Here is a 19,443-nt window from a genome sequence, read left to right on the forward strand (position 1 = left end):
TCTTCTGCTGGCTACCTACTGTACACCTATGTATTCCTGCGACGAGCTGCAGGGGGAATCACTGCAAAGCAAACCGTTGGCGCTGTGCCACAACTGCTGCTCGAGCTAATTCTGCCGGCTGCAGGCGTGCCTGTCCGGGCATTACAGCTGCTGGCAACCCATCCAGGCTGAGGTCCCAGTCCTCCACGGTCCTAAGCCCAGCGAGAGCCGATGGTGATGAGATCAAAGACCACCTTGACCACCCACCCAGGCTAATGGCCCCAGCAGTCAAGCGAAACCATTCGACGCCCCAGGTCTTGTCTCTGGCTAGTGCCGACGGCCAAAGCCAAAGCCTCAGCGGCGCACGACTCGACCCGTCTTATTCGCTCTGTCTCTGCTCTGTCCCTCCTTTTTGACGTGGAGTGGCGACGCTCATACTATCTCCATGACGAGCCGAAGGGTAGGTCAGTCGATAGAATAGCAGTCGTCTATCCTTGCTCGTTGCAAGCTCGCAGCAACTGGGGAACTCGGACGCCTGCAAAGGACAACCTTGAAGGATTACTTGCGCTTCTGCCCCGGTTCATTTTCCTTACTACCTTGCCCTCCTCCCAGTTTCTCTTTCTGCTTAGTCTGACCAGGCTCCGCATTCCGGCCCGCGGGTCGTTGACTCCCTGGACAGGTCCTACTGTACTTGGGCGCGAAGAGCGAGCAGCGGGCAACGGGGAGGAGTTGGGCTTTTGAAGCATTAGAAACCCCGTTGGACAACCCACTTGACTGCTTGGATCTGCTCGTCAGCATCTACTGCCATTCAACGGCGCTGGTTCATTCTTCTTTGCTTCCCGCCATTCTGGTCTTGGCCAACACGTACTTCGTATTACCAGGCGGCGTCTGGACTGGAACGCGATAGGAAGCAACCATACAACAGCTCGCTGTTCCGGGGCATCTCGAGCTTTGCCAAAAGCAAAAGGCTTTCCCATCCAGCTCCCGCTCCGGCGGGCCCTGTCTCTTCGTCCCCTTACCTTGCATCGACCTCGTCGTACCTCGGCGCATCTCCTTTATACCGCGTTTGTGCTCCGGATGATATACAACTGCCGTGCCTAGATTGTCCATCTGCCGTCTCCTACTCAACATCGATTTCGGCGCCGGGATCTACAAGTCGGAGCCGCGACGCACCCTCGTATTTCCAGCCAATGCATTCATCATGGCGTCCTCAGAACCCTCTGCGAAGGTTCCTGTCCTTGTCACACCCATAACGCCGCCACAGGAGTCGGAAGCTCAGCCGGCCAAGGAAAAGCGACGGCGGGCCGGCAAGCCCAAGGTTCGGACGGGCTGTGTAACTTGGTATGTTGTGCAACCTCGCCTGCGATGCTGAGAGGCCCCTCCACGTTGCGCCTCATTGGCGGCGAATATGGAAGCTTTGCAACTGACACGATGAGACAGCAAGTGAGCTGGACCCGTCTACCCAAAAACGAGAAATTGGAGACGGAGCACATCTCTTCTCTCGTCCCCATTTGTGACCCCCTGAATACTGACAGTCTCAATACAGAATCAGAAGAATAAAGTGCGACGAGCAGAAGCCGGCGTGCCAGAGATGCATCTCAACGGGCCGAACGTGCGATGGCTACCAAGCTACCACGAAGCCGAAAGCCACGAGAAAGCCGGGATTCTCTCAGCAGCTTTCGTCCTCTTCTTCTTCTTCCTCTTCTATCCACTCATCAGCGTCGTCCCTTACATTGCTGCGGCCACTGGTGACCAACTTCAGCGGCGATGTAGTGGAGAGTCAGTACATTCGCCAGTTTCTACCCCTGGCAGAAGATTTGGTGGGCATCACGCACATCCACAACACATTCTTCTGGGGCCACGTCGTGCCAGAGTACTGTTTCACCTCTAAAGCTGTGAGGCATGCCATTGTTGCCCTCAGCTCAGCCTATCACGACTTTAGGCTGGCCGGGTCTAACGTCACCGTCCTCGGCCCGCCGACCAACAGCGAGCGCTACATCATCCGGCAGTACAACCTGTCGCTGAACAGGATGGCCGAAGAGCTCAACGGGCTACCGATGAGAAAGCGCTATGGAATCATCATGATCTGCTGCGTCTCGTTCTTCTACATTGAGATTCTGCGGGGGAACTGGCCGACCGCCATGATGCACCTTGCCAACGGCATCCGGCTGATGTCGAACCTCCCGGACGAGGTCGAGGACATATTTCGCCATCCGGAGATATTCAGCCACGACCATGACAATTCTCACGCCAGGGCTGTCTACATGATGAAGCTGCTTCGCCGATGGGAAGGTTCGGCAGCCTTCATGAGGACCAACTCGCCGCCGTCCTTGTCCCTCCAAGCCTACGAGACGAGGAAAAGCAACGCCGGAGGGCCCAAGGAGTTTACGTCGCTAGAGAAGCTGCAAGAGGCGGTCGACGACTTCTTCCAAGATGTCAATGCATTTAGCTGGATGTGCAGACAGTACAAGGGCGACGACAGTGCTTGGGACCATGGGGCTGCTCGATTCCAGGTTGACGTGCTGCAGCAACGGTCCTATCATATCCGAGAGCTGCTGAATAAGGCGAACAGCGTTTACGGGGACATGGAGCGGGCACCGGCTCCGCGTGACTTTTTGAAATACATGGGCTGTCTGCTCCGGCACCGCGCTGCGTCGATTGCGCTCGACGCCATGCCTCTGCCCCTAGGCATGGCATACACGCCTCCCGACGAGGACGAGCACAAGTTCAAGGAAGTGGCCTCGATCGCAGACGCAATCAAGCAAGCTCTTCTGGCGACGCTGGCGGGAGGATCGCCTTGGTTCAATGTGGATTTTGGAGTCATCACCACGCTCTACATAGCAGCGACACACTGCTACACGCGTTCGATGAGCGAGAAGCTGTTTGGCATGATGAAGAGCTGGCCGTGGCGCGAGGACTTGTGGGACGGGCCACAGCTGAGACAGCAGCTGTATGAATTGAGGAAGCCCATTGTTGAGGTGCCGGTTGCAACGACGCCCGATGCGGAAACGCCCGTCCCTACGACGCCTCATCTGATGAAGCTCGCGCACCGGCCGCCATCAAGAGCAGCAGTATATCTGACAGACTCTGACGACTGATGGTTCTTATATCTTCAGAATTTTGTTACAGCTTCCAACTATGGATCCCCCCCCCCCAATTGATCATCACATGAATGGGACTCTTCTGCTTGGAAGAGGGCCTCATGGGGCAAGTGGCGAGCACCATGGGAAGACCGATCGGTCCCTCATTACAGGAAGAATACCCATGGTTCTGTGGGTTCTTAGAAACGTTTAGCGACCCTGCAGTCATTTCTCATCTCTCTTTTACATTTACTGGAATTTCGGAGTTTGAAGGGTATCGGCATGGAAAGGATTATTGAATGATCTGGTTAATAGGTTCGAGGGTAACACGAGGAATTCTCTTCTCTACTGGATAGTACACGTCTCTTTGGGCAATGGCGAACACATGGCTTGAAATTCTCCATATACTATACTCTTTCTCTTGTCAGGACGGACTTTGGGAGAGCAAACAAAAGAAATGCTCTCTGATTTGTACCCTTCAATACATGATACCCTCCTCACCTTTGACCATACCCTATACTCTCAAGACAATGCGAGTTGCAAAGAAAAAGAAATGTTGCCACAAAAAAAAGGTTCCAGAGGGAGTCGAACCCTCGCTGGCGGAATCAGAATCCGCAGTCATAACCGTTAGACCATGGAACCGGTTGAAGTGGTGATCCACTTCCCATGGTAAGGGATGTTGAGACGAGGCTCGGAATCGATACTATGAAGCTTTTGATGAATTTTTTTCTTTCCTATCGTGGCTGGACCTAGAACAGGATCACAGCCACTGCTTGCTGCGCCACAGCTGTCGTCCAGAAACCGGCTGCGAAAGGAGGTACGTACCTGTTCTCGTTGAGCCCCGCCAATTGAAGGTTGGAGAGGGAAGGAGCTTGGCTTTGGCTTAGCTCAGCTCAGCTCATGCTGTTGCTGTTGCTGTTCTGTATTCATCAACTTCACATGAAACTTGGACTTGATCTCATCTCGACTTTGATATCTTGACGCCTTGAAGGGTGCAATTGATTGCGACGACAGATAATACCTCGATCTTTTGAGGACAATTGAGATTTGTTAAGTTGATCTCACGCATCAATTACCCTACAAACGCAGTCATTCCATACTCCTCCTCACTCCGCCGCTTCACCACACCTGTCAACCCGATATTCAAACCCCCAACCTCAACCTCATAATTGAATGCGCGCAAGGGGCCTGTAGAAACACAGTCATAGCATATACGTCCTACAGAGAGGGCGGGAGGCAGAGACGCACAATGAGCTCGCTGCCGCAGTCGCCGACCGACGACGAAAACAGGTCGTTTGACCTCAACCTGCAGCACGGCCACCGCGACCTGGTGCAGGCCATTGCCTTCAACGCCTACGGCGACCGCTGCGCGACGGGATCCGTGGACGGCAAGATCCGGGTGTTCAACCGGCATCGCGACGGGACGTGGAGGCTGTGCGATACGTGGAGCGCGCATGGGGGCGAAGTCGTCGAGGTTTGTCCATCTCCTCTTTGCCCATCTATCCCTCTCTCCAGCTTGTCCTCCTCTCCTACCTACACAGAAATCCATCGACCCATGTCCAGCTCCGAGCTAACTCGCCCCCTTTTTCTTTGACGCAAAAAAAATAGCTCCAATGGCTCCCGTCCACAATCTACCCCAACCTCATCGCCTCGCTCGGCATCGAGGGCTGGTTCCGCCTCTGGGCAGAGAACCCGTCCGCGGCGCCCGGCCGGCGCTTCTGCGCCGCGCGGTCCGTCAACGGACGCCCGGCCTTTGACACGCGCTCGGCCCGCGCGCCGTACCGCTCCTTTTCCATGAAGCACAACGAGGAGACGCGGCAGACGTACCTGGCGCTGCTGGCCACCGACGGCCGGCTGACCGTGTACGAAAACGACCAGCCCGAGAACCTGGCCGAGTACGCGCTCATCGACGAGTTCAGCGTGTGCAGCAAGCCGAGCCGCGGCGACGAGGTCGCATTCAAGGTGCGCTTCGACCCGAACCCGGAGCCGTGCTATGCCGCGCTGCGGGCGGGCGTGCCGACGGACTCGCTGGGGCTGGTGGTCGCGGCCATGGGCTCCGTCAAGGTGTATCGCACGAGGGAGATTGCGGCGAGCAACTTTGGCGCGAATACCCTGCAGAAGGAGTTTTATCTTGCGGTGGAGATCCCCGGGCATAGAGGCTTGGTCAGGGACGTTGCGTGGGCGCCGGGGAACATTCGGGGCTATGACATGATTGCCACGGCATGCCAGGACGGGTACGCGCGCGTGTTTCGGATGGACACGCCCTTTTCGGAGAGCGATGGGAGGTCTTGGTCTGCGACGCACTTGCTGAGCCGGTCACAGCATAGAGACTTTGGAGCGGGAGGTGGTGGTGGTGGTGGTGGTGGAGGATCAGGATCAGGATCCAAAGACGACGACACGCCAGGCTCAAACAACAACAACAATAACAACCCTAACAACAATCACAATAATAACAACAACGGCGGCAGCAGCAGCACCACCCACCACCCACCACACCACCACCACCCCTCCTCAACACTAAGCGCCAGCCTCGCGAAATCGAGCAACGTCGGCGAGCGCGCGTGGACCGGCCAGCCGGGCCAGATCCGGCACACGGCGCAGGAGGTCTCGCGGCTCGACAGCCACCGGACGCCCGTGTGGCGTGTGGGCTTTGACGACGACGGGCAGATCCTGGGCAGCACGGGGGACGATGGGCGGCTGCTGTGTTATAGGCAGACGCCGGATGGGCGGTGGGCCAAGAGTTCGGAGTTGGTCATGATGAAAACGAGGATGGCGGCGCCTTGAATTGGCGCGGATTAGTTGGAAGAGGGCTGTGTGTGTGTGTGTGTGTGTGGTGATAGACGGGGGGGACGATGAGGTGAGGGGAGTTTTGTGGGAGTTATGAGTTGCTTGCTTCTTGGTTATTAGGGAGTATAGGTGGGTGGTCATCAGGGAATGAAGATTGTGGTTTCCATTACTGTTTGGCAAGTTAAGGCGAATAGTAATAGTAGCTTGAACTGAATATAACAAACATGTGCGTATAGTATCACCCATTAGGGATCTTGCAGACATGTCAAATCCAAGAGCCACTTCACTATCAATTCAATATCAATGTTTGAATGGTAAATATATATATATGAGTTGTATATGCATTGAGTGGGTTGCTCTCTCTTTGATTGATATAAAAAAGAGTGCGGAATGATGCTCTAGTCTTCTTCATTCATACTGCTTGTAAAAGAAAGGAAAGTGAAGTGAAAACGCCCCTTTTTGACCCAGCCTCTCCAATCCAGCAAGGCCCCTTTGAAAAAACAAAAACAAAATGATCCCCTCAAAAACGCCAATTCATGATTTTCTGTCTGTTCCGCATTCAAAACAAGACGAAAAGGCAACGTTGTCTGATTGATATGGACCCCGCAACCCTTCATGTCTCGTCTTTGCATGCTTTTCCCTCTCTACACACTCATGCACAACCACTTCAAGCGGCATCGGCGCTGGCAACGGGTTGGGCAACCTTGGTGACCTGGGATCCGGCTCGCACAATGCGCTGGCCGGCAGAGTCGTTAATGTACGTGACGTCCTTGTTCTCGAACTGGGCGCGCTTCCAAATCTCCACCTCGCAGCCGCCGCGCAGGACGCCGACGCGCATCGTGGACAGCAGGTTGTGGGCGGCGTTGGAGTGGTTGTAGACGCCGCCGTTGAAGATGGCCGTGGCGTCCTTGCCAATGGCCGAGTTGATGAGGGCCTTGCCGCCGGGGTGGTCGCGGATGAAGTCGCCGACGTCGTGGATGACGCCGGCAATGGCGACGAGGGCCTTGCCATTCTTGGAGTCGGCGACAAAGTCGTCCCAGTCGACGACGGGCAGCTGCTCGAGCGGGGTGCCCCAGTCGAGGGTGGCGCGCTTCTGGTCGAGCTTCTTCTGCAGCTGCTGGACGCGGCCCTTTTCAATCTCGTTGGCGCGGAACTGCTTGAGGTCGTAGGCCAGGCCGGTGAGCTTCCAGAGGCAAATCATCCACTTGGTCGGGTCGTACTGCCACCACTCAATGGCGTTTCGGTAGTCCGAGGGGAACTCGTGGTGGAAGTTGTGGTAGCCCTCGCCGAGGGTGACGAGCGCGGTGATGACGTGGTCGCGGGGTGAGTTGCGGTCGTCAAAGGGCTGGTCGCCGAGCCAGTGGGCGAGGGAGTTGACGCAGAAGGTGGCCTGCTGGACGAAGCAGATGCGCAGGATGCCGGCGTAGACGAAGCCGCCCAGCCAGTCGTCGAAGAGGAGGCCGCAGAAGACGGTGGGGAAGACGAGGCCCATGAAGATGACGCACTTGAGGTAGTGGCGGTGCTGCCAGACGACGATGGCGTCCTCGTTGAGGTCGCTGATGTCGCAGCGGCCGATGCGCTTGGGGTTCTGCTTCATCACCATCCAGCCCATATGCGAGTAGAGCAGGCCCTTGCGGACAGAGTAGGGGTCCTTGTCCGTGTCCGTGTATCGGTGGTGCGAGCGGTGGCCCCTGGACCACCAGCGGATGGAGCCCTCGACGGCACCAGCTCCCACGGCGGCGAGGTAGATTCTAAGGGGGAGGGTGGCCTTGTAGGAGGAGTGAGCCCAGAGACGGTGGTAACCTTTGTGGTGTTGTGTTAGTTTAAGAAGAGCCTTGCTTCCTCGTCCCATGACATATCATGATACTCGAAAAGAGAGTCACTCACCAGCTGTGATGCCCAGACCCGTGTTGAAGTAGTAGATGACGGAGAAGATGGCCGTCGACACCTTGAGCGGGACCCAGTAGGCGGAGATGAAGCCGATGAGGGGGATGAAGACGATGAAGATGGTGTTGAGCCAGTTGACGTGCTTGTACCAGTTGCCCCAGGTGATGGGCGTGTCGGCGATGTGCACCTTCTTGGGGTCGTACTTGGAGCTGCTGGACCGCAGAGGCACGTAGTCGGTTGTGCCGTCTGGAAAGGCCGAAGCCTGGGCCTTTGCGGCCGAGGCTGAAGGCTCCGACATGTTTGGTGATGCTGCTTTTCTTTTCTTTTCTCTCCTTGTGGTTCCCTGTCGAATGTCGAAAAGAGAGGGAGGAGGAGGATGAGAAGAAGAAGAGAAGAGAAGAGAGGCTGGAGAAGGAGGAGGAGAAGGAGGAGGGATATGAGGGACGAGGAGGAGAGAGGGGACAAGAAGAGGATTGAGAAGAGGAAGAGGCTGTTTTCTAATAAACAAGTTCCCCGGAGGAAGGGAGGACAGGGGACCAGCTATCAAAGCGGAGGGGAGGGAGGGGGGGAGGGTGTGAAGCGAGGGTGTGAGAGAATCCCAGAGAGGAAACAGGTGGAAACTGGCGAAGAAAACGAAAACGGTGCCTGTGGATTTCGCCGCAGCGTCTTGGACGAGGATGGAGGAGGAGGAGGAGGAGGAGGAGGGCGTGTAATCAAGCACAAGCGATGGCCCTGGGCTAGTATCGGATATCCGCCAAGTGGAGGCTCCGGATCAGCCCAGATCAGAGCATCGAGGCCTGGAAATCCCGAATCCTGTCGAAGAGGCTGAAGGAGGAAAGGCAAAAAAAGGGCTATCTATTACTAAGGCATAAACAGAAGGGATCAGTATGGGAGAGGCAAATTATGAATGGGAACCCCGATTCTTGCTTGTTATGTATTCGAAGAAGAAGAAGAGGGCGTTTCTTTCTTTTGCCGCTTGGTGGAGAATTGAGAGAGAGAGAGAACGAGGAGAAGTCGCAGGCAAACGGTCGAGTTTCGAGGTTGTCGTTTGCCATCTCTGTACCCGCATGGCGAAAGGTACCTGCTGCACCCACAGCGAGCAGCGGTCAGACAAAAGTCACTCAGCTCGCAAGGGTACCTCTCCGCACTGCCGAACCCGGGAATTTTGTTGGATCTCGCTCGAGTGTGTTGGGAGGCAAAGAACCATGTACCGGTACGCGCTCCCGGGGGCCAGATTCCGTGCGCTGTAGCTGATGGCTACAGGTACCGGCTACAGCTGCCCCTTGCTGGCGTGTAAGTCATGCAATCGCATCAGGCTGCGAAACTGCGTTGCAAGCGATTTGGTGACGCTGTGGTTTTGAAACAGTTGGGGGGAGAGGACTGAACGTGAGTATGCTGATATCAGCCCATCATCTCGCTTCTTCGAAATACTCATAGCTGTTCAACGCCTCAACGGTTTTGTTTGACTTGGGAACAAGAACACTTCGTCATGATGGAATCAGCAGATATACAGCTCTATCTGGCCTGACATTCTGCTGCACTAAGGTGATAGATACTCTTCATTACTATCGCAAAAAAGCCAATAGTAGAACCATCAACAGTCGAGGGATGCAGGTCGAGGTACATTGAATTCTTCTTCTCACACGCCCCTCCTGATACCCACTCTCAAAAAACGCCACCCCTAGAGAAGACAGCCAATCAGAAGCTGGCGGTAGAGAGCGCCACTCAACCTTTTTTTCGCAGGCTTCTTTTCCCCAACAACTTTTTTTTCCCTTCTGGGGCGTTGCTGCTTTTGGCTAGATCGTGATTTCGGGCTTTCACTGACTTCGACTTTTGACTGTTGACTTTTTGACGACGGGAATTCAATGTTTGACACGGAACGGAGCAGCGGACGAAGAATCGTCTCTGGTCCATGTCTTTTTTGGATGTTGGTCTTGATGCGGAATGGCTTTTTTATATGTAAAGTGACTGGGTTTGGGGATGTTGCATTGTCGTGGTGCTGGTGCTGGTGCTGGTGATGATGATGATGATGATGATGATGCTGTGTATGTCACTGCTGGCTGGGGATGGCTTCCAGCTTCACCATCGACACTCAAGTTTACACGCTGCAGCCCGTGGTTCCTTAGCCAGTCTGTGATTCGTGTGTAATGTCTCTCTTGCCTCGTACATGCATTCAAATCCATCGTCAAGTAAAAAGCAAGGTAGTATCAATCTTTTCGACCAACGCACGCATACATACAGCACGTCGAGGCATACTCTGTACATACGTCTGCCTCCACGTAAGGTAATAAACCACACATTCGCATCACCAAAGGCTCCACGCAGCAGCATCTGTCAACTCATCCCATCCCATGTCAAGTCCAGCCCGCACTCTGTAACACAGCCGTCAAGTAACACCTACCGAGTAATTCCCATCGAATAGCCTATCCAGCTCATCATCATCACATTCACATTCACATTCACACTCACATTCACTCACAAACCTCGGCACGATGAACCTCAACCACCCCAAAATCTCAAAAAACCACATCATCCAATCCCATTCCACCCAAATCCAAAAGAAATACGCGTAAACAGGTATGTTCCCTCCCCCCTCGTCATCCCCAACAGAAAAAAAAAAAAAAACCACTGCTGCCGCGGCTCCATATCCCGGACCGCCCCAGTTTTAAAACGACATCAGGGAATGGAAAAAGCTCAAGCATTCAGGTACGTACCTCTGTCTTTTTGTTAGTATCGCTTCTTGCTCCTTCTAGCCGAAGCAGTACTACAGTAAATATTCAACATCCAATCACATCAACCCGATTCTGCATCTGTCGAGATCTAAAGCCACAACTCAGCCACCCCAGAGCGCCACGTTGTGATGATCCCGTTTCCAAACCTCGTTCCAAGATAAGTAGGGAAGTGATGAGGTAAGTACCTCAGGTAGTAGTCGTCGTTATCTGTTCCATGTGCTTCCCATATAACGGAGTCGACGGAAAGGTAAAAATAAGTTGGCATGAGGTAATAAGAGCAACATGCAATGAACATGCGCCGTGGCTTTGAAGAAAGACAAAAGAGGCTTGATGGCGCTGGATACAGGATTTCATGGCTTTTTTTCTACCCTTTTGGGTAACAAAGCTTCAACGCAAGCTCTACACCTTCTTCTCAAGCTCTCTTCCATGCCGTCTTTTACCTACCTATCTCTGCACCTTCACAGGTACCTACTGAGCTGCTAGGTAGGTTTTGATCCAATGAACCCCGAAGCCAGAGATGTCACACATCACAGAGTCTGTCCAAGAAACTGCCTCAACAAGCAAGTGATTGTTGGTAAAGTCAGAGACATAGAGCATCTCTTTCCAACTGACATGATTTGTTGAACATGCACATATGCAAAACACCTGTCTCACGTACAAATCGAACCCCATCAATCTCAACCACCATCTTGACAATCAATATCGGTTAAAGGTTGATATTGAACAGAGATTCGCTTGTCAAATTGCTTCATCGCTCGCCAAAGTGCTGTATGCTCAACATCCCTACTGTCTGGTCAACCGAGTCATATCTCATACTCATAAACCGGCAAATACCGGGGCAAGTCATTCCAAGAGGGTAGACAATTCTCAAAATTCCCCTATATCCAAAGTCGTAGAGTATCAAGTAAGAGCGCCAGGTCAGTTGCCCGCCACCACATCTACCTTACTTTACATGCAAGTATATCCAATATTGCCCTCGGGCACAAACCAAATGTCAAGAGAAACAAATGACAACCAAGCCGAAAAAAAAAAAAAAAAAAAGAGATAAAAACGGGCCCCATGCTATCAAACTCGCTCTGTATGTCTGTATCATGTCTGAGCATCTGTCGTAATCATCAGAGGCGGCGCCTCGGTTCGTGTCATTAACTGGAATTCGTCGTCCATCAACCCCTTCTCCGGCAGCAGCTCGCCCTGCAGCCCCAGATGTGCTGCTCCAATCCCCGTCAGCGAAACGGGCATCGTCCCGTGCCGCGGATACCTGAAGCCTCCTTCTGCGTCTGTCTGACCGTGAGCATCCTCCTGGGTCCACTGCTCACTCGCCCCTCCGCTGAGCAGCTGCCCGGCTCTTTGCGCATCCCTGGCATTGTATCCTTGCCGAGGGTCGGGCGACTTGAAGCCCGGTGATCGCGACGCAATGTAGTCGGGCTCCGACTCCGTTTCCGGCGTCGTGACGCGAGCGCTCTCGCCCGGCCTGGTGGCCTCTGCTGTGACGGGCGTGTTGGGCACCGTCTGATGCGGCGTTGCGTGGGAGGAAGAGGATCGGTAGCCGTCTTCGGCCCTCGGAACCTTTCGGAGCCGCTTGACCTTGATGTTGGCCGTGTTCTTCGACAGCTTCAGCCTCGGGCTCGACCTTGTCCTGACAGGCACATCTGGGCTATTCGCCGCTCGGGCATCAGGGTGCACGTCAACGGCCGAGTCTTGTCGTCGGGCATCGCCTCGGTTGTCATCATGCTTTCCCCAGTTTCTGCCCTGCTGCATCTCGGGGGTTCTGAACTGGGGCACCTCGTCAGGAGTCTCCGTCACGACGACAGCGGGAACAGCCTTTTCGGCTGCCTTGCTCGACTCCAATATGGTGTCCTCCTCTGCCGTGTAATTGCTTGCTGATCCTCCCCAGCTTGATTCAGGCGCCGCCGGGGCCAATCCCTTTGCTCCCTGGTCATCGGCGGTGAAGTAGTCGGTGCTCTCATAGGCGAGGGACGAGTTCAGCTGCCCCAGGGGTCGTTGACGCCGGTCACTAATGTTCAGGAACTTCTCCGCAGAGGGGGTCGGGGTTGGCTGTCGGGGAACGTCATATTCGTCTTCTGGCAGCACGTAGCTCTCGCCGCTATCGCTGTAAGACGGAGCAATGTTCCTGTTGGCTGCCCAGCCCGACTTGTTGGCGGCATCGCCCTCCGTGTCGCTGGGCAGCGCGCTCGGTGGTGACCGACCGCGCGCGGAGTAGTGCTGATCATAGGGGAGCAGCCCGCTGTCGGCATACGTCGAGCCCGAGTAGGTCCATTCGCGGTCGGCCGCCCTCGTTGCATGGTGATGATCAATGCCGTATCCGTCCGAAGAGTACTCGCGCGCCATGGCGACGTTGTCCATGCGAACCGGCTCCTGGTCAGAGTGCAGGGCATCGCTGTGCTCGTCGCCGTGCATCACGCGTGGGAACATTCGCAGCAGCGATGCCGCCTGTAGCCTCATCCGCGGGTCGTCGCTGAGGCAAATCTCCGTCATCTGGCGATACCAGTCGGGCACGTTGATCTCCGGCCCAAGTATCAGCGGCCGCCCCTGAGTCTCGGGCTCGTCCTCGAGCATGGCAAGCCCCCAGAGGACCATGCCGAGCTGGTACAGGTCTGACTTGACGCCAATGTACATGGACAGCCGCTGGTTGGACTCGATCAGGGCCGTTGCCTCGGGAGGCTCCCAGCCCACTGGGCAGCCGCGGCGGTTGATGTCGATGATTTTGGCATCGCCGTTGTCGTCAATGACAATGTTGGACAGCGTAAAGTCGCCCTGGACAAAGCCCGATTCGTGAACGTCGGCCAGTCCCTGCACAATCTGCCTTGCCCATCTCTCCCTCATTTCCCAGGGGAGGCCAATGTTGTTCTCCTTGCAATTCTCAAAGATGATGTCGATCAGGGCGCCCTGACCGGCAAAGCTGATGAGCAGTCCCTTGACGTGCTCGTCGTTGTCGTCGACGACGACGCCGTAAAAGTCAATGACGTGCCTGGAGAACCTCAGGCCGTTGAGAGCGTTCACCTCGTAGAGGAACTCCTCGACGGTGTCGGGACTGGGAATCTCCTTCTTGATGAGCATGTGGCCCTGCACGCTGACCTTGTAGACAAAGCCAGACATGTGGGAGTCGAAAATGATGTCTCGTTCCTTGACTCGCCTGCAGCCGAGATGGCGAACCTGGCTGACGTTTGGATAGTGGATGATTTCCTTGTCCTGTTAGTCCATGTGACGACACCATGAAACGCTTCGGAGCGGCTACTTACATTGCCATCTTCCACCACGTGGACATGCAGCCTCCCGTCCGTCGTCTCGAGCTTGAGGTTGGTCACGGTGTCGTAGAACTGAATGTCCGGCAGGCTCTCGCGGATGGCCTCGTATATCTTGGCGCTCTTGTCCCGCTGGTACTTTGTGTGGTTGAGATCCCACTCGAGCGAGTTCTCGGGCGCATCGCGGTAGTCGAGCGACACGGTGACGCGGCGCCACATGTGCTCCTGCTCGCGGTATGTGACAAAGAACTTTTCCCGCTTCGACCGGTCCCTAAAGTGCATGCTGAGGTTGAGGATCCACTCCCTCTCGAGCTCGTCGTGAATCATGGCTTCGTACTGAGACGCCGTGAGAGACCGGGAGTCGGCCACGGACACGGCGTCCTGAGCGGTGTACTCATCGTCAGCCTCGTTGCCGTCCATGTCCGTTGAAATGGCATGCGGCAGGTCCGAATATGTTGAGCCCGCGGCTTCGATATCTGCAAGGTCCGCGAGGTCTACCGGCAGCGACTGCGCATAGTTGGAGCCCGTCTCGTGCAGCGTCTCGCCATAGAAGCTGGGGGCACTAGATCGGGGCTCGGGGTGAGCTCGCAGGCTGCGGCGGCCCGCCTTTTGCGGGTAGTGGCATCGTCTGTCGACGGACGCGGCACGGCGCTCCTCGGCCGACGGCTCGACGGGGGCCAGGTGCTCTCTGCTCTCAGACAGCTGGCGCTTGAAAGTCTGGGACCGAGGGAGGCCCGGCACGACCCTCCGAGACAGGCGCTTGACGATGCCCGAGCCGGCAGGGGGCGTCTGAGGCGAGACGGGTGCGGGTTGCTGGCTGGCGGAGACGGACGAGGCGGACGACTTGGAGCTCCTCGAGCTGTCGGAGCGGGTCAGCAGCTTGCGCAGGAAGCTCTGCTTTGCGGGCTGCGAAGACTGCGGAAGCGTCTGGAGCTGCGGCTGCAGGAGAGGCGGCGAGGTGCAGGGCCGGCCATCGGGCGGAGGCATGGCGTTGTGATGCTGGGCGGCCCACGCTACAGCCGTTTGGATGTACTTGTCGAGGTGCGCCACGGAGCCGCGCAGCGCCGGGTACCTGCTATCAGGGTGCGAGGGTGCAGCGAAGCGGCAGCTATCCGAGGCGAGCAAGGACGGGGGATGCGCAGAAATCGTATATATAAGCCGGCTGTTCTTGTTCGTTCCTTTTCAGCCAGTGAGGAGCGAGAGAATTTCGTCGGATGGCAGCCAGTCGTGAGGCTCAGAGAGAGATGGTAGTAAGGAGGGGTGCTGGGAGCCGGCAGGGGCTTGATGGACAGCAGCAAGATGGCAGCTCAAGGATATAAATAGACGGCTTGCTTGGATTGATGGTGATGCACTGACGGATTCACCGAGCGGGACAAACAGCGAGCCTCCCTGGGAGGAGAGACACGGGTTGCCGATTGCCGTCTGAGTCAAACCTGGAGAAGCTCCAGCTTGCTGTGGTGTACTTGGATGCTGTCGGAGGCTGAAGCCGAGAGATGGAGTCGAAGAGATGAAGAAGCCGAGCAGGCAGAAACGACAGGCGAACGAAGATTCTGAGTGGTTGATGTCGAGCCAGTAGGAAGCCTGTGTCTGGTGCTGCAGCAGCAGCAGCAGCAGCAGGAGGAGGAGGAGGAGGAGGAGGAGGAGGGGGAGACGGTGAGGCGTGCCTGTAGGTAAATGGCGAGGCGAGGCGAGGCGAGGCGGGATGGAGGTGGTTGGATGGTTGGAAGAATGGATGGCTGGAGATGTCCCGGTCCTGCTTGGTTCGTGGAGAGAAGCCCGCTCAGGAGCGGCGAGGCCAAATGGGGGGGGCGGAGGAAGCACAAATAGTGGAAGCTGTCGGCTGGGGAAAATATGACTGGCTGGCGGGGGTGATGGAGAGAGTAAAAAGGAGGCAAAAGTGATGGACAGAGAGACGCTGGACAGAGACTGGACAAAGCTTCTGCAGCAGGGGCAGAAAGGCAGGTAGGCAGGCAGGCAGGCAGGCGGGTAGGCAGAGAGGATGTGGAGCGGGAAGAGAGAGAGAGAGGCTGGAGTTGATGATCAGCCTTCTTGTCCGGTAGGTATGATTGCGATTATCTGGCCGTCTGTCGGTGGTGTTGCTGGACCGCAACTGGACCAGGACCCGGTCGGGCCAAATCAAATCGTTCCGAGAGACGCAGGCCCGCCGTCAGTTGTGCACATGTCATGTATGGGCAGGGATGGCAGGGATTGGATGGCAGGGATGCGGCAGCCGTGGATGGTGGATGGACGGACAGACAGGACAAGGGGCCGGGCCTCTTTCTGGGGTCGGGCGAGGTGAGCAGCAGCAGAAGGGTCAGAGGTTGATGCAGAGACAGAGACAGAAGAGACAGAGACAGCCTGGGGTTTTGTGCGACGACCGGCTTCAACCGCGCCAGACGGTGGGAGTTGCGAGGCCGAGCGAGCGAGCGAGCAGAAGAAGCTGGATTTACCCAGCCGTGCCAGGCGAGGCAGTGCAGCGGCATGCAATGAGTGATAATAAGCAAGCGAGCAGAAGCAGGTCATCCATCCGTTGATGAGGTTCATTTCGAGGCCTCTGGGGGGGGGGGAGGCAGCTGAAGCGGCAGCTGATATCATGGGGTTCCAATTGATGCCCCTTCATGTTACCTAACCAGCCAAGTCTCCCCTTACCAGCACTACCAGCACTACCAGCACTACCAGCAAGCCACAGCCGGGCCCAAGCAGAGCCCAAGCAGCGCAGCACCGGCGGATGGCGGCCACTAACAGCGGAGGCTTGCCGCTAGAACGTCCACTAACTCGGGCCTCCTCCACCTCAACTGTGCTACTGTACTACCGGCTCCTACTACTAGTATAAAAGGGTAGGGGGAGTGATGGGACCTGGAACCTTGCTGCCCGTCTGTCAACTCGTGGGATCCAAGGGACAAGGGACCAACACTAAGGTAAAAACGAGGTGGTACATCAGCCGACCCATGCACCCTGGTCTGACCCGACCCATGCTCCACTAAAAGAGTGCTATAGCCAATTATAGCTAAAAGAAGCTAACCCATGGGTCAGGTGAACTTTTCTATATAAAACTAAATGAATTTCTAATGCATTAATACATTCTATTACTTTACTATAAGATATACTATATTAACCCTAAGTTAGCCACTAACCCTAACTATTAACAACTAACCCTAACCACTAACCACTAACCTTTAATAATAAACTTTAAAGAATGCTATATTAATGCATTTTTAATGCATTAATGTAAGACCTGAGGCTACCTATGCTCCACTTAAAAGTAAATCTAGCCAATCATATTATAAAGAGCATAGGTCGGGTGAACTTTTTTTTCCTACTAAATTCAGGACCATGGGTCGGGTCAGACCAGGGTGCATGGGTCGGTTGAGCTGACACCTCGTAAAAACAAGGATCCGGTTCAGTTCAGTTCGGTTGGGTTGGGCTCGTAGGACCCCTCCACTCCTTTTCTTCTTTGGTGAGGCTGGAGATGACCATTTTACTGTACCTACTACTATGAGGATATTATACAGCAGTGCTTTATATGAGCCGATTGATTAATTCAGGTTGACCGATTGCCCAGGTGATTGATTTAATTGATTAAACGCTCTTTCCCCAGTGGATCCGAGAGACCTCCCCAAAACGGACAGCTGATGGCACCCTGCTGGTAGCAGTGACTCCGGGTACTTGCAAAGGCCTGGTCATCACCCCCCCAGGCTTCAAGGTTGTGCTCCAACGACCTGCGCGTTTGCTGGATGGCACCAAAACGGGCAACCTGGCGGTAGCATCAAATGACAGGCGAGGGACACAGCGTTGTCACAGCGGGGCGCTTCTTTTGCTGGAGTGCAGACGATGATCTGCGCGCTTCTTTGCTCTCAAGACACGTTCAGTTACGAGTACCTATACAGACAAGCCGAGGTATCGTCTACATATGAGAGACAAAGCATCAAGATAGAGGAAATAAGGAAGGTAGGTACCTTAGGTAATGAACGACTTGAACGTACCTACCCAGAGTAAGGTAAACCTGTCCCCTCGCATCTCGACCGCTTCCATCACATCTCAGACCTGCATCTTCCACCAGCCAGCGACAAGAAGAAAACCGAGCAAAACATCACCCAAGCGGCAAATATTGGCCAATCCCCGGTTGCCCCATCGACCGCCTGCACGCTCGTGACCGCCAATTCGACGACGCCGGGCCCAGCCTCCGCCCTCGCTTGTCCCTCTTTGGGGCCTGTGGAAGAAGCCCTACAGGCGGAGGGATGAGGAGCGAACAGAACTCAACGAGAGCGAGAAGAAGCGACACGAGTCGGCCCATTGCCGTGGCAACTGCGAGAATCGTATGGATACGCATGGTGGATGTCGCTGTCGCTGTTACGGGTATGCAGGCGTTTGTATGTTTTGCCTGAATGACTTGCTACTAGCTATCGTACATACAGTACCTGAGTAGGCAGGTAGGCAGTGGACACATGTCCATCCAGAGAACCGGGCACCCCTACGAAATACAGCACGAGTACATACAATCGAACCCGAGGGCATCATCATCATCATCATTATCGTCACCATCATCTGCATATCCATGGCTTTCCAGATGAGTTGGCAGTTCGGCAATAAGGCCAATCTATACCCTCAAGATACTAGGGCGTTCTATACCCTCAAGATACTAGGGCGTTTTCGTCCTGAACAACGCAGCAGTGCCAGCTGTTTATTACATGTCGTTCCTTGTCCGTCCCGCGGCATCGATGCTGCTGTCTGGTATCACCAACCTGGCAGGTCTTGTTGTGGAGGGATTGGGCACCGAACTGCTCGTCCTCGCCTTAGCCTCCGCACTAGAACCACCACCAACGACTACTCCTACAAGACATGAAAGACACACTCGTACGAGTACCTACAGCAAACGGCCTGGATCGGACCCAATGCCGCATCGTACGTACATGCGCATACACGTACATTTGCATCTACATGGAACTCGCGCAATCAATCGAATCGCTGTTTGGCCTCGCTCGCATCCCATCTGCCAGGGCTGCTGCGTCCTTCCCTACGCGCATACAAAGTCCCTTACATGCGAGGCACATAAGCCGAGTACGACAGCACGCGATGTGCCCGTTCATTCGTATCTGGCGATTCCCGTCACAAATCATCAATCTCCTGCTGGGAGCCTGTTGATTGCCGTGCCCTGTGCTTGACCCGGCATCTACTGATCCCTAATCCTGCCCCCCGTCTTGACTCGGGCATTCCGACAGCTCACGAGCGCTCCAGTCCCGGCCACGCGGTTTAGGCCCTGCGCGCCCACTCGCTCCCTGGTACGCCGCTCATTGGAGCTTATAGAAGGCCGGGCCAGATGGATGCTCACTTCAGGCACCAGGTTGACTCGACAAACGGGAGTAGGACGGCATGTTGAAACATTGCGGCAGAGCCCGATCCGACATGAACACACCAAAACACCACCCGGATGGCCCAATTGAGCAGAAATCGGAAAGGAAAGAAACACACCTTATTAGCGGCAGGTCTACTCAGGCCCCGAGCCACGAAGCACGAAGGACAAGGAATACGAAGGACGAAAAGCCACCAGCAACCCCTTTTTTTTTCGAGAACACCACCTCGACCTCCCGTTTTCCGTATAATAAATCCCGGAACGCATCCGCAGAACTCACTTGTCAGCCATCCCCCCCAGCCCCCGGGATCTGTTCCGAGATGACGCACATCAGGGTCTATTATACTACTACTACTACTACTACT

General features: G+C 55.3%; 5 protein-coding genes across 5 annotated transcripts; 3 read left to right on the forward strand and 2 right to left on the reverse strand.

Moving 5' to 3' along the window:
• Nucleotides 1-1,180: 1,180 nt before the first annotated feature.
• On the forward strand, nucleotides 1,181-3,077 carry TRIREDRAFT_103751 (uncharacterized protein; the record flags this gene model as incomplete). Its single annotated transcript, XM_006962099.1, has 2 exons — nucleotides 1,181-1,297; nucleotides 1,515-3,077. 2 exons carry the CDS (start codon nucleotides 1,181-1,183, stop codon nucleotides 3,075-3,077), a joined length of 1,680 nt encoding a protein of 559 aa, XP_006962161.1.
• A 987-nt stretch (nucleotides 3,078-4,064) lies between these two features.
• On the forward strand, nucleotides 4,065-5,843 carry TRIREDRAFT_74851 (uncharacterized protein; the record flags this gene model as incomplete). Its single annotated transcript, XM_006962100.1, has 3 exons — nucleotides 4,065-4,533; nucleotides 4,668-5,403; nucleotides 5,449-5,843. Exons 1-3 carry the CDS (start codon nucleotides 4,309-4,311, stop codon nucleotides 5,841-5,843), a joined length of 1,356 nt encoding a protein of 451 aa, XP_006962162.1. The 5' UTR covers nucleotides 4,065-4,308.
• Nucleotides 5,844-6,134: 291 nt separating this feature from the next.
• Nucleotides 6,135-8,189, reverse strand: TRIREDRAFT_74854 (uncharacterized protein). The gene is made up of 2 exons (XM_006962310.1): nucleotides 7,734-8,189; nucleotides 6,135-7,649 (listed from the first exon to the last, which is right to left on the reverse strand). Exons 1-2 carry the CDS (start codon nucleotides 8,029-8,031, stop codon nucleotides 6,514-6,516), a joined length of 1,434 nt encoding a protein of 477 aa, XP_006962372.1. The 5' UTR covers nucleotides 8,032-8,189; the 3' UTR covers nucleotides 6,135-6,513.
• A 3,365-nt stretch (nucleotides 8,190-11,554) lies between these two features.
• On the reverse strand, nucleotides 11,555-14,715 carry TRIREDRAFT_103754 (serine/threonine protein kinase; the record flags this gene model as incomplete). Its single annotated transcript, XM_006962311.2, has 2 exons — nucleotides 11,555-13,675; nucleotides 13,726-14,715. 2 exons carry the CDS (start codon nucleotides 14,713-14,715, stop codon nucleotides 11,555-11,557), a joined length of 3,111 nt encoding a protein of 1,036 aa, XP_006962373.1.
• A 2,844-nt stretch (nucleotides 14,716-17,559) lies between these two features.
• Nucleotides 17,560-18,890, forward strand: TRIREDRAFT_103755 (uncharacterized protein; the record flags this gene model as incomplete). The annotated part of the gene is made up of 4 exons (XM_006962101.1): nucleotides 17,560-17,676; nucleotides 17,793-18,098; nucleotides 18,144-18,158; nucleotides 18,372-18,890. 4 exons carry the CDS (start codon nucleotides 17,560-17,562, stop codon nucleotides 18,888-18,890), a joined length of 957 nt encoding a protein of 318 aa, XP_006962163.1.
• Between the last annotated feature and the right edge of the window lie 553 nt (nucleotides 18,891-19,443).

This window comes from Trichoderma reesei (genome assembly GCF_000167675.1).
Source record: "Trichoderma reesei QM6a unplaced genomic scaffold TRIREscaffold_2, whole genome shotgun sequence".
NCBI classification, from domain to species: Eukaryota; Fungi; Ascomycota; class Sordariomycetes; order Hypocreales; family Hypocreaceae; genus Trichoderma; species Trichoderma reesei.